The sequence below is a fragment of the Stomoxys calcitrans genome, chromosome 2 (assembly GCF_963082655.1).
Source record: "Stomoxys calcitrans chromosome 2, idStoCalc2.1, whole genome shotgun sequence".
Lineage (NCBI taxonomy): Eukaryota > Metazoa > Arthropoda > Insecta > Diptera > Muscidae > Stomoxys > Stomoxys calcitrans.
Window position 1 is genome coordinate 109,517,643 of NC_081553.1, and position 13,062 is coordinate 109,530,704.

At 31.9% G+C, this 13,062-nt stretch overlaps 1 protein-coding gene across 9 annotated transcripts in view; it reads right to left on the reverse strand.

Moving 5' to 3' along the window:
- Positions 1-8,318: 8,318 nt before the first annotated feature.
- Positions 8,319-13,062, reverse strand: part of LOC106090651 (endoplasmic reticulum aminopeptidase 2) — a 246,542-nt gene continuing 241,798 nt past the window's right edge. For all 9 annotated transcript variants that reach the window (XM_059362265.1, XM_059362267.1, XM_059362266.1 and 6 more), the window contains one exon: positions 8,319-12,933. In XM_059362265.1, the coding sequence (XP_059218248.1) occupies positions 12,784-12,933 (150 nt within the window). In that variant the 3' untranslated portion in view covers positions 8,319-12,783. The remainder of the gene's footprint in view (positions 12,934-13,062) is intronic.

The window sequence follows — 13,062 nt, forward strand, 5'->3', positions numbered from 1 at the left end:
CTTAGGAGAGCGTCGCATCCATAATGCGCCTCCTGTCCACAATTTCTTGAGGACTGGGCCTATGGTCGAATGAATATGAATGACACAGACTACTGTCATCGGCAAATGAGTAGACTGGATTCGAAGTCTGATCCAATAGATCGTCAATGAAAACCATCGTCTGAGAACCCATCTACAACAACTCGTATTGTGCGATCTCTGAGAAAGCTCGATATAAATCGAACGGAGTTATTACCGACACCAAAAGCGACAAGCTTTGATAAAAGTGCACCGTGCCGAGATATCCAGAGCCACGACCTTACTCTCAATAAACTGGTGGATAGAGCGACTCCATCGTTCCGACAAAAATGCCATTAGGACTCCCGTTGAGCGATTTCTGCGGAAACCATACTGTCGTGTGCCACGTGCGCACATCTTGATCCAATCCATTTCCAGCAATCCGCTAGACTTTCGTTATGTGGATGTGGGTTAGGTTATGTTTGAGATTTGAGTGGCATCAGACTAACATAGACGTTTTCGTCCATTGTGATAATATGGGGACAGGAGTAGGAAGATGTGTTCTAGTTTCTACCATTGATCCTTCCAGTTCGCTTTTAAAAACCCAACAACTTGTGAATGTTCAATAAATACAAATTTGCCCATGAACTGTTCCTTCCGAATGTTCACATCAGCTAAATCAGACAAGTTCTGAAAGTCTCCTTACTGCCAGTGCGAGTAACACACACAGCTGATTTTCTACAGTCTCTTCTTCCTCGACGTCCAGACAGCTTCTGCAGAAGACCTTACTTGTGACCTTCTGTTTGCCAGCACAATCATTGAGACGTCTGTTCCAGCCAGCAACAGTAAAGCGTTAAACTTCTTAAAGTCTTGACTGGGCTACATAATTTTGGAGCATTAACAACCCACTCGTTGTGATCATCTGTCATTTATTGCCCTTCGAGCTTGATCCTGCATACTTTGCGTATGGCATATCCTCAGATTCCAGTTTCCCTGGAGTGTGTAAGATAGTTTCTAGTCTCGTAAGCTCATCCGCTTTACAACTTCGTGGGATATTTCTCTCAACCTGTACCCAAAACGGGTGAATTTTGAACTGTTCAACCATCTCGATGAGAGATCTGCCACAGTCGAGGGCGGTTTCTGAATACAGAAATACGTTCTCCAAGGATTTAATACCTGGCTGTCTGAGAAGATATTTATGCCAGTCGTCGTTATGCCTTAGCCATTCCACCACATCTTTAAATGCAAAGATCGCGGCTTGATTTGGGCACAACTGCTTTGGACTTGTCGAGGTCTTTGAGCCACCCGGAGTTGCCGTTGTTCCTTAGTGGAATTTTCATGGGCGAAATTTGCAATTGCAATTCTTTCAATAAACTTGAGAGCAAGATGCCTTTTGTTCTTTCTACCTTTTCAAGAGTTTTATGTTTTTGCCAGAGACTCTTGAAGATGGCAGGCATGGGAAGATAATATTGGATTGGTCTTATACTTGAATTCGAACCAGATGTCTTTGTTAGAAGCCTTAGTAGACCAATTGCCTGTTGAGACTGGTTAAGTAGTAACAAAAGGCATACAAATATATACTCACCGTTTAACCCAAAAATATATTTTAAAACCTCTAAGTTTATAAAAGAATTCCCAAAAATGTTGCTTAAATTTATGGCATTTTTTTTTATTTTTTTCTTATATATATTTTATATATTTATTTTTCATTTTATTACAATATACATTTACATTAAGTTTAATTTTTTTTAAATGTTATTCCCTTCATGTTTTCTCGTTTTTCTTTGACTTAATTAAATATTTGTTTCTTATATATAAATGGGGTTTGTTTTTTGGGCATTCGGGCTTACTACAACTCGGTGACATCTCCATTCATCATTTTTGTCTTTACGTTTAACCAGTGCGTTTATTTTTTTTTCTTTGTCTTTTGTTAGAAACAAAAAAACAAATTTTTGTATTTTATTTCGTATATATGAAACATTAAATAATTTCAACTAATTAGCACATAAGTTCATACACAAATACATAGTATATATAAAAACGAATTGAACTAAATGTATTGCTTTAAAAAAATCTGAACTAATTTAGTAACTAAATAATGACTATATTTTTGTTTTTTTTTTTTGCATAAGTTCTTTTTAATATATAAAAGGCAGAAGATTTTTTGTTTTTATTATTTTTATGTAGAAATAAAAGGACAGAATTGTTTTGTTGTTTATTTAATTTAAAATTATTTCCAAAGACAAAAAGAAAATTGTAGAAAAATTGTTCAAATTTGTATTTTTAAACAAAATGGACGGAAATACTTGAGAAATTTCAAAGAAATTTTAAGATGGGTTTTTGTAAAGGGAAAAATTATGGAAAAGTGAAAACCTAGTTAAAATATTGTGGTATATAACCATTAGAAACAATTGCTCAATATCCACTTCTTTTTTCGGTAACTAAATCCATGGACTAAAGATGACAGACATGTTTAATATTTTTTAATCACTCTAAAATTTTTTTGTGGATATTGAAAAACTGTTCCTTTTGCATATAGAAAACTTTATTTTTTGTTTATAATATTTCCATTTGTTTTGTTTTTCATTCTTAAACTTTGTTTTGTAAGATGTAATCTCATGTTTTCCTAATCATTGTTAGTTTATACTGCTATTGTAAATCTGTACTGTAAAATTCTCTTTATAAATTGCATGTATGTTTGTTTGTATGTAAGTACGTTTTACTATATCGAAAAAGTTTTTATTTCCATTTTGAGTTTTTTCGTTTAGCTATTTCGGTAAATTTATTGTTTGAGATTTCCTTATTTTTTTGCTCGATTTTGTTCAAAAATTTTGTTCATAGAGTAAAATGCATCCAAAAAGTTATGTTATTACTGTTGTTCTTCTAGTTTCCATATAATGTTAATAATATTGTTGTTGTGAATTTTTGTTTTGTTTTTTGTGTTCTGTATGTTTGTTGTTGTTGCGATTTCTACGATTGACATCTGTTTAGTTGCTAAAAATATCTTTTAGATAGTCTTATTCGGTTTTCTCTTCTGTTTTTTTTTTTTAATTAAAACATTAGAAATCGTAAAGAAAAATAACAAAAATCGGAAGATTTTTGAAAAATGATGATTCGATTTAAAACTTTCCATTTTTACTAAATCTAAACGAAGTGATCTTTTGAATTCTTTAACATTAGATTTGAAACTAAAATATTCCATAATTGATATTTTTTTGTTTTATAGCAGACAAAATCTATTGATTTTGATATAAAAACTTTCTGAAATCTCAATGAGTTCTTTAATTAGAAGGCTTTAAATATACTTGCCTTCTGAGATGTAAATAAATCTTGAGAAACATCTAATAAAAAATAATAAAAAAAAATTGAAATGTCATATCATCATCAAAGATTCTGTATAGTAGTAATCCAAATGTCTCATCTTCCCTGATCGGATCATATTTAGATAAATTTTATGGAATATCAGGATATATACCGATATCCTATGACAGCTATATTCAAATATGTTCTGATCCGTACCATACAGGGGCCAAATTATAGCAAAATGGGGTAATAATAAAGCGGCTTTTATGGTCCTTAGACTTTAAATTGGGAGATCGGTATATATGAGGTCAAGGGGTTATATCACGTATTGTTCTAACTGGAAACTCTGCGATGCGGATGTCAAGGGTTTTAGGAAAACTTACTGTGCTACATTTCAGCGTATTCTCTCAATTAATGCGGTTTCTACAGACTTTATACCATTGGCAAATCGGTTCATATGTTGACTATATCAAGATATATCCCATCTCGAACTTTATTTGCCAATGGTAAACAAAATTACTGTGTGAAGTCAACATCTTAATTTTTCAAGACTGTAAAGACTCTTCATTCAAAAGTCAGAGAATGTATGAACAATGTTAGTTATCCCCGGTAAGGGATAGCTATGAGCGCCACAGAGGTTTGAACTCCTAGCTCCGATGTGTGTGGTGTTCGAGAAGTTTAGCTGGGAGCTATCCAGCGCGTTCACAAGTTGCTGATAGTGCAATTATTTAACGAGACACTGGGCGGCACCGGCTCTTGCTTAAAAACTGAGTGATTGTGCTTAAAAAGTGAGTGATAAAAATCATGTTCCCACGGCGATTGCTCCTATGGACCGGAACGAGTTTGATCACCTATAGGAACTTGACGAGGTCGCTATCTCCACAAACAAATGTGGCTGTTAAGACGACAACAAAGTAGAATGCAACGGCCAACTCTCCAACGAACGATGGGTGCCCCGAAGAGGTTGTCACTGATATGCATTTGTCAGAGATTGATGGGAGAATTGTTAAGTTGGGTTCGGTAAGGTTGAAAAGAAAGTCTGGACTCCAATACGCCCCATGCCACTATGGACAAAAACCTAAGCCAGTTGTCGGCTTGTTGTGTGCTCTAAATCCAAAGAAGTTTGTGCCAGAAATTACGTACTGCTCCGAAATTCCGTTCTACAATATCAATATCAATATCAATATCAATATCAACATCAATATCAATATCAATATCAATATCAATATCAATATCAATATCAATATCAATATCAATATATCAATATATCAATATCAATATCAATATCAATATCAATATCAATATCAATATCAATATCAATATCAATATCAATATCAATATCAATATCAATATCAAAATCAATATCAATATCAATATCAATATCAATATCAATATCAATATCAATATCAATATCAATATCAATATCAATATCAATATCAATATCAATATCAATATCAATATCAATATCAATATCAATATCAATATCAATATCAATATCAATATCAATATCAATATCAATATCAATATCAATATCAATATCAATATCAATATCAATATCAATATCAATATCAATATCAATATCAATATCAATATCAATATCAATATCAATATCAATATCAATATCAATATCAATATCAATATCAATATCAATATCAATATCAATATCAATATCAATATCAATATCAATATCAATATCAATATCAATATCAATATCAATATCAATATCAATATCAATATCAATATCAATATCAATATCAATATCAATATCAATATCAATATCAATATCAATATCAATATCAATATCAATATCAATATCAATATCAATATCAATATCAATATCAATATCAATATCAATATCAATATCAATATCAATATCAATATCAATATCAATATCAATATCAATATCAATATCAATATCAATATCAATATCAATATCAATATCAATATCAATATCAATATCAATATCAATATCAATATCAATATCAATATCAATATCAATATCAATATCAATATCAATATCAATATCAATATCAATATCAATATCAATATCAATATCAATATCAATATCAATATCAATATCAATATCAATATCAATATCAATATCAATATCAATATCAATATCAATATCAATATCAATATCAATATCAATATCAATATCAATATCAATATCAATATCAATATCAATATCAATATCAATATCAATATCAATATCAATATCAATATCAATATCAATATCAATATCAATATCAATATCAATATCAATATCAATATCAATATCAATATCAATATCAATATCAATATCAATATCAATATCAATATCAATATCAATATCAATATCAATATCAATATCAATATCAATATCAATATCAATATCAATATCAATATCAATATCAATATCAATATCAATATCAATATCAATATCAATATCAATATCAATATCAATATCAATATCAATATCAATATCAATATCAATATCAATATCAATATCAATATCAATATCAATATCAATATCAATATCAATATCAATATCAATTTCTAAATAAAAGTGAATATAATGAGAGGCCTTGCATCATCCAGTGTTTGGAGTTTTGAAAAGTTGAATAAGAGTCTTACATGTGTTAACAATTCGAACAAGTTGTTTTCGAACACGAAATATTTAATGCAGATATGCAAATGAAATTTACATTTATTTTAATAAAATATAAATAAAAGTTATTGTTGCTAATTAAAAAAAATATAATGTTAAAATATTATAACAAAATCAATGAACATAATATTTGCGAAAAATTATCATCTTATTCTTTTCTTTCATTTTACTGTGTAAAGGTTTTCCATTCTTACTGGTATTCAAAAATATATATGTATATTTCTGTTTCCTTTAGGGTTTATTTTTTGTGCTTAAGGTTAGTTTTTTTCAGTTTACAAATGACAAAAACTTCTCTTCATCTTTTTGGAGGGAAATACAAATATGGAAAAATTGCTTGTTAAGTTTTATTAAAAATAATAAAATGTTATTATAAGTAATGTGGGCTGATTAGTTGTTATTCATTTATAAATTTCTTTATTGAAAAAATCAAATACGAAAAAGGAAGATTCTATGGATATTTATTTTTTCTATTAGTTTTTGGGTTTTTATCATATTCTCGGGATTTTTTACAATTTTGTTTTATTTTGTAACTAAAATTAATTTAAATTATTACTTATATATAAATATGTATATATATATATATATATATTGTTAAATATATTAAATATATATTCTTTACATATCTGTAGACATTTACACATTTATAAATTACATTACAGAGTATAATTTACTAAATTATAAAACTCAGTTACATATATAACTAATATCTATAGACTAAATATTTATAATTTATTTTTTATTAAAATAGATGTATATGTCTTTTTGTTTTTAATTTATGTTTATGTTAAACATAAAAAAAATAATCACCTCATCAGAAGTTGAAGTATTTGTTTTTGTAGGATAAGGAGAATGGCTAACAATGGACTTCATGGAATATTCAATTGGTTGTAGCAGTGTGAACAGTGAACAATTTTTTTTCTTTCTTTATTTTTATCTATAAAAAAAAAAATTTTTGTCAATAATGAAGTTTATTAATCTTCATTATTTAAATGACTGTTCGACTATAAGTAATCATGAAAGACGTAAAAGTATATGAAGTTCTAAACGTTTAGCTTATAACTTTATACGGGTAGCATTCATTGATATGTGAGAAGTTTGCCTCCTTTTCTTTAATGAAATGCTCGTGGGAAATTTTTTAAAGTTTTTAAAGCCTTCATATACACACTGCCTTTTCCGGTTTGGAAGGAAGATTAGTTAAATTCATATTAGAATAGAATATCTTGCTCATGAGTCGGATGAAAATTTTTTAATTTTACATTTAACGATTTAATATAACTCATAACTGGTATAAATTCAATGAATGTTTTCTCCGCAAGGCGTTTCTAGAGGTTCAAAGAGAAAGAGATATTTAGAAAAACTTCTCAGAACCAACGAAATACCCATTAAAAAAAATTGGGCTGAAATCTTTTTTACATACAAACGAAGATAAATTTTTCTCTATTAATGAAAACTGAAGAATTTTTCTAATTTAAAATAATTTAAGAATTAGATATTTGTTAACTAAATATGATATGATATTTATTTGATTTCAACTTCATGAACATTAGTTAAATGTTAAGTATCTAAAGTTTTGTTCAATGTTTTAATCAAATTTATGTTACATATGGATACATGTTATTACTAAGTTATAATGCAAAGGATATTTTGGAATATTAGAAAGTACTTTGCGATTTAGATGAGGACTTGGCTCATCTGCAAAACGAAAGTAGTATTAGGAAAATTTTTAATTTACTTTACTTTAACTGGCTATAAATGAACATTTATCCCAATTAGACGAACGTAGAATAGCATTCCAAACGCTTCGATCTTCTGTGCTCATTCAAAAAACCCTGACATCAAGCTTCGGGGAGTACTTTAATTTAACTTTAAATAGATTTTAGCTAAGTTTTTAATGTTAGACAGTCAATTTACTGTGCAATAGATTTTAGAGTGGGGGTTGATAAGAATGCGGAGCAGACTGACCGAATCTGGAAGAATCTTCCCCGATCTAGATAATCTTGCCCACGTATCTCTGAAAGAACTCTTTCTTCAAATACATATACAAGACGGGATGGTTACAATATACGTAAACTAAACCCCCCAAATTGGGGGTTTAATTGAAAAACAATTTTTAATTTTGGGACTTGATGATTTGACGGGAATAAGGAGCAAAATTTGGAAACTTTGTGGAGAAATTTTCAGGTCAAATCTTTGAATTGTACTTTAAAGCACTTTTACATTGCCAATTAAATCAGTTTGATTTAACTAAATGCAAAAAAAAAAACAAATCCAGATCATTCACTGCGTTTGAGGTAATTTATGTGATATACACAAGCGTACATGCGAATTCATGTACCTTCGTCCATATACAATCTATTAAGTATTCTTAGAAAAAACAGTTGACTTCTTTTTTTGATTATTTAGTCATGAAATCCGATTTATTTCAATCCATACAGAATTCTTAAAAACAGTTGACTTCTTTTATTGATTATTTAGTCATGAAATCCGATTTATTTTACATTTAAACTTATATCAGCTAAAATTAGATTAATTTTTGTATGCCAAAAAAACACAGGATTTAGCAAGTAAATTACGACAAGGCCGTATATCAAGATTTAGGTTAGGTTAGGTTGAAAAGAGGGTGCAGATATTAATCCGCTCCATGCCACTATGGACATACACCTAAGCCAGTAATCGGCTGTTGTGCACTCTAAAAACTAAATATAACCTCACACCTATAGGAGGGGAGGACAACACGCTACGGTCTGATGCCACCACCGCAGATGTTGGGTCTTTGGAGTCCATTTCTACCCTACTCCAAAAGGCTTTAAAAATTTTTCGTTATAGGTAGTACCTATTCCGAGATACGGATATATATTTATTTTTTCTTTGAGGAGCGAAATAAAAACAGGTCCACTTCACTCAACGGCTACAATATTAGTCAAGATTTAATGAGCAGCATAAAAATTCTTTTAATAGTTGTGTTACAATTTTTGGTAAAGATGTACCAAGTTATACTTGGTTCATTGTAATTTAGTAAATATAGTGCAAATCACGATATTCGGTTAATATTATCTGTTATCGCATTATATTGATGTTACTCAAGACAACTTTGCACTGAAATTCTATCCCGAAAATCTGACTTGCACAGGATGGGTGTGAAGAAGAACACAGACACTGTCTCACATCTTATCGACTGTTATTGCATTATATCGATAACTATCTACCCAATCCAAATTGGCACCGGATATCTCTCCAGTTAATAAAACATTTGGTTAGAATAACGTTGATATGTTGAACCAATTTATTGCGAAAACACATCTGTGGTGGAAATATCACATTAACCACGCTCGACAACGACACGCTATTTGCCGTTCTTTTTCCCAATGCGTGTGTTTGTGTAATAGCAGATTTTTTGTCCACACAATTGCACCACTCCCATGCCAAACATATGATTCTGTGCATTTTTTGAAAGTTGAATTGATGGCTCCGAACGCTAGACAACGGCAACGGCTTTCACTGTTGCTCCGTCTTTTGCCTGTAAACTTATCGGCCATATTAGGCGTGAAGGCCTCAAGGTCCGTTCGTTGGTATGTTGTACTTATATCCTATTTATTGCGAAAACTCTATGATATAAATATCACGTTAACCATGCTCGACAACCCTGTCTTTTAGTCGTTCTTTTTCCCAATGCATGTTTTTAGTTTTACATTTATAAAAAGTCATTCAAAATTATTCTGTGGATTCATTTTGGGCAAAAAATCTTGTAATTGTGGATTTTTGGGCACAAAATACTCGAAATTTGGGGTCAAGGTACGAAAAAATTCCAGCAACACTCTTAGGTGGTTAGCTGCAGTAGGTCAATGTAATCAGAAAAATCCGTGCTTGAGGACAGCTGAGGGAAAGAAGGTCTGTTAGATTGATTCGTTTGAACCCTAAAAGGCAAGAGTTTTGGACCAGCGTTTTGCAGGATTATGGCCGATTGGATGGCGAGAAGTAAGAATGAACCACTCGATGCCCTCGATGTATAGACAAGGTAAGATGGTCTTACAAGGAATGAGATTCGATCCTACTTGGCACACACAGACTTGAGTAACGGGGGTAGCGAAGGCCTGAGAAGTGAATTCGTTTCAGCCATACAAGTCCAATTGTTAAGAACAGCGTTTTGCTGGACAATCCCCTATTGGATGGCGTGAGTTAAGGATGGGCCATACGTTGCCGAAGGAATGCAGGCCAATTAGTCTCTCATTCTTCGTCTTAGAGACCCTGGAGAGACTACTTGAAACTTATATTAGAAACCTTCACGATCCTATACTTGTATTTGCATGCTTACACCAAATTGGAAGAAACGTCGAAAAAGGGACAAAAGGGGAATTAAGGCGCTCTACTCCTGTCACAACTCGAAAAAAAGAGCTTAGGTAGGTGACTGTACTTTCGTCGTTTACTGGCGGTTTTTACCTGTGGATGTCAGCTTTGGCATCGAGAAAGTAATCATGCTGCGGCTGTGCTGACCTTTAGAACAAAGATGAGTTAACTGAGAGGGAAACTGAACGTCATGCTCAATGTTGCCTTTAAGCCTTGGACCGAGGGAGTGGTGAAACTGGCATTCCTTAATCTTGGTGAGGTTAGCAATATGCATGGTAGCTGTCTATATGGATCGTGATGGATGGTTTTCCAGGAGCTGTGGGTATTCTGCCTTTCCCAGAAACTTCTGTATACACGGCACCATGTCAGAATACATTGAGTTTTTTGTAATTGGGAAATAATGTAGGCTTCTGGACGAGTGTAATGTTTTTCTGGCTGAGGTTTTCTCGAACCTGATAGCTCCGGGGAAGTTGTTTTTGTAGTAGCGTATACCGGATCGGGATTTCACGATATACGAGAACAAGCAGGTGACGCTGAAGGCTTTGGCGTCGAGCCAGGAAATGCAAAGAGTTAATTCGAATAAAGGGAAAGGTTGTTACGCTCTGCTGCATCGTGGGTCATCAAGTACTGGCGTGGTAGAAATAGCAGATGAGCCCCGATCGTGTTACTGACTCCGTGAACCCTACCCTATGCGAGCTTCGTGGAAGGGCGGGAACTTTCTAAGATAGTCGGTTACAGGATGGGCAAATCCTTGTGTAGAACTTCATGTATTTTAAGCCGCGCTGGACACAGGGGAAGACTTCTGCGAATTGTGGGTTGCAAGATTATGACTGTACACCTATTTCCGTGCTTGGATTGCATTCAGCCACTCTCTTGCAATGGGTAAATTTGTTTCTACAGTGTCGAAGGTGCTGGACAGAGCTCTTGCATATACGTCTTCTGCCGATGGTGTCAGATCACTGACACTCCGGAAGATAGCTTTCATTTTCGCTGCCAATGTCCAACTTTCTTCTTTCAGGCACTTGATGAGCTAAGAGGTGTAAGGACTCAAGGACTTCTTGCTGGCGTTCAAATAGTATGAGAAATTGCGTTGCGGAAGACGGAGAGGGAAGATTAAGGAATCACAATGGGCCACATAAGACCCCAGCGGATATCAATACATTGTTTTGGTATCATCTTCTCCAACCTAACCTTAACTAGCCACTCTCGTCATACTGGAATACTTTCGAAGTCTGAAGTGGCTGACTGGAAGAAGTTCTCAACTTTGAAAGCTCCTCTAGGGTCTGCCAAATTATTGGACCCGAATTTGGATAACAGATTCGACTATATTTCGGAAAGAACTAACATTTGAACCCAACATCGCCCAACAAAGCCGCTTTGGGTGTTTATGAGATTGGGTGACCCCACATAATTGGACCTAATTTTATATACGAAATTGGTAAAGTACTCCATAATACTATTCATTTGATAGCCATTATCCTGATCGTTGCCACATCAGTTAGGGAGTTTTGAGTGTAGGGCGTTTCCCCAGAATATTTAACACTACATTTTTCCAGATTTGGTTAACCCATGAGGTACAAAAACAAATTCGCTTACATTGGTGATTTTGAGATATGGCGTTTTCAAAAATTAGGTTAAATAGAGAGCTTCGTCACCCTTTTTTTTCAAGTATTAATCATGTTTCAAGTATTACTTTCAACTTTGAATTGTTTTTCTGTTTGTATGCTTTTATACTTTTTCATTTTATATGAATCTTTAAAATTTTAACAAAATATCCTTTCCACTAATCCTTAGAGTTTAAATATATATGTATGTGTAAGTTGTTTTTTATGTATGGTATGTATTTTGAAAAGAAAATATATATGGTTCTTATCTATGATATATGTAAATAGAAATGAAATGTTTACACCCCAAAAAGGATATTTTCTGCATGTTTATATTCCTGACAATGACTACAACAACATAATAAATATTCATATTATATACTTTGTTTGGCTGTATAATGTTAATGATCTAATGTTCTAATGATTTGTTACTTATAATTTGTTGTTGTTTGTTTTTGTTTTTCTTACCCAAAGGAACATAATTACAAATGAGGATATATGTATTTCCATGACTTTTATTATTATTTTGTTGTTGTTTTACATTTTTTTTTTGTTTTACCATAGTGTATAATAGTGAAGTGATATATGTTGCATGAAATGAGTTTCTGTTATTTTTGTTTTGTTTTTTCTTTGTTAATCACTTTGTTTTAAATCACCCTCTCTCAAAAGTTTTTGATTGATTTTTGTATTTAAATATGGTTTGCTTTTTGTTGTTGTTGTTGTTTTCAAGTACATATATAATGATCATATAATAATAATAATGTTAATAATTATAATAAAAATTTCTATACAGATTTTACATTTGATGTGAATAAGTAGTTTTGGTTTGTATGTTTGTGTGCGTGTGTGTGTGTCTGATTAATTGGAATGATAGATTGAGTCGAAGTTTTAATGGGAGTGTAAATTACTCTCTACCCATTTGTATAGTGAAGGCTGAGATCTGGCCACCCATTCAACATTGGAAGCCACACTACTTAAGGTCATATTTAAAATACCCATGCCGGGTCCCCGGCCAAAACGATGAACCAATGATTTTAGCTGGAAAGAGAGAAACAGGAAAATCTTAGTACAGGAAGAAAATTAAAAATTTTAAAATGAATGAAAAAAAATTATTTATGAATTAAAACTTTTTTTCATAATATTTTGATATGATTTTACTTCATTTTC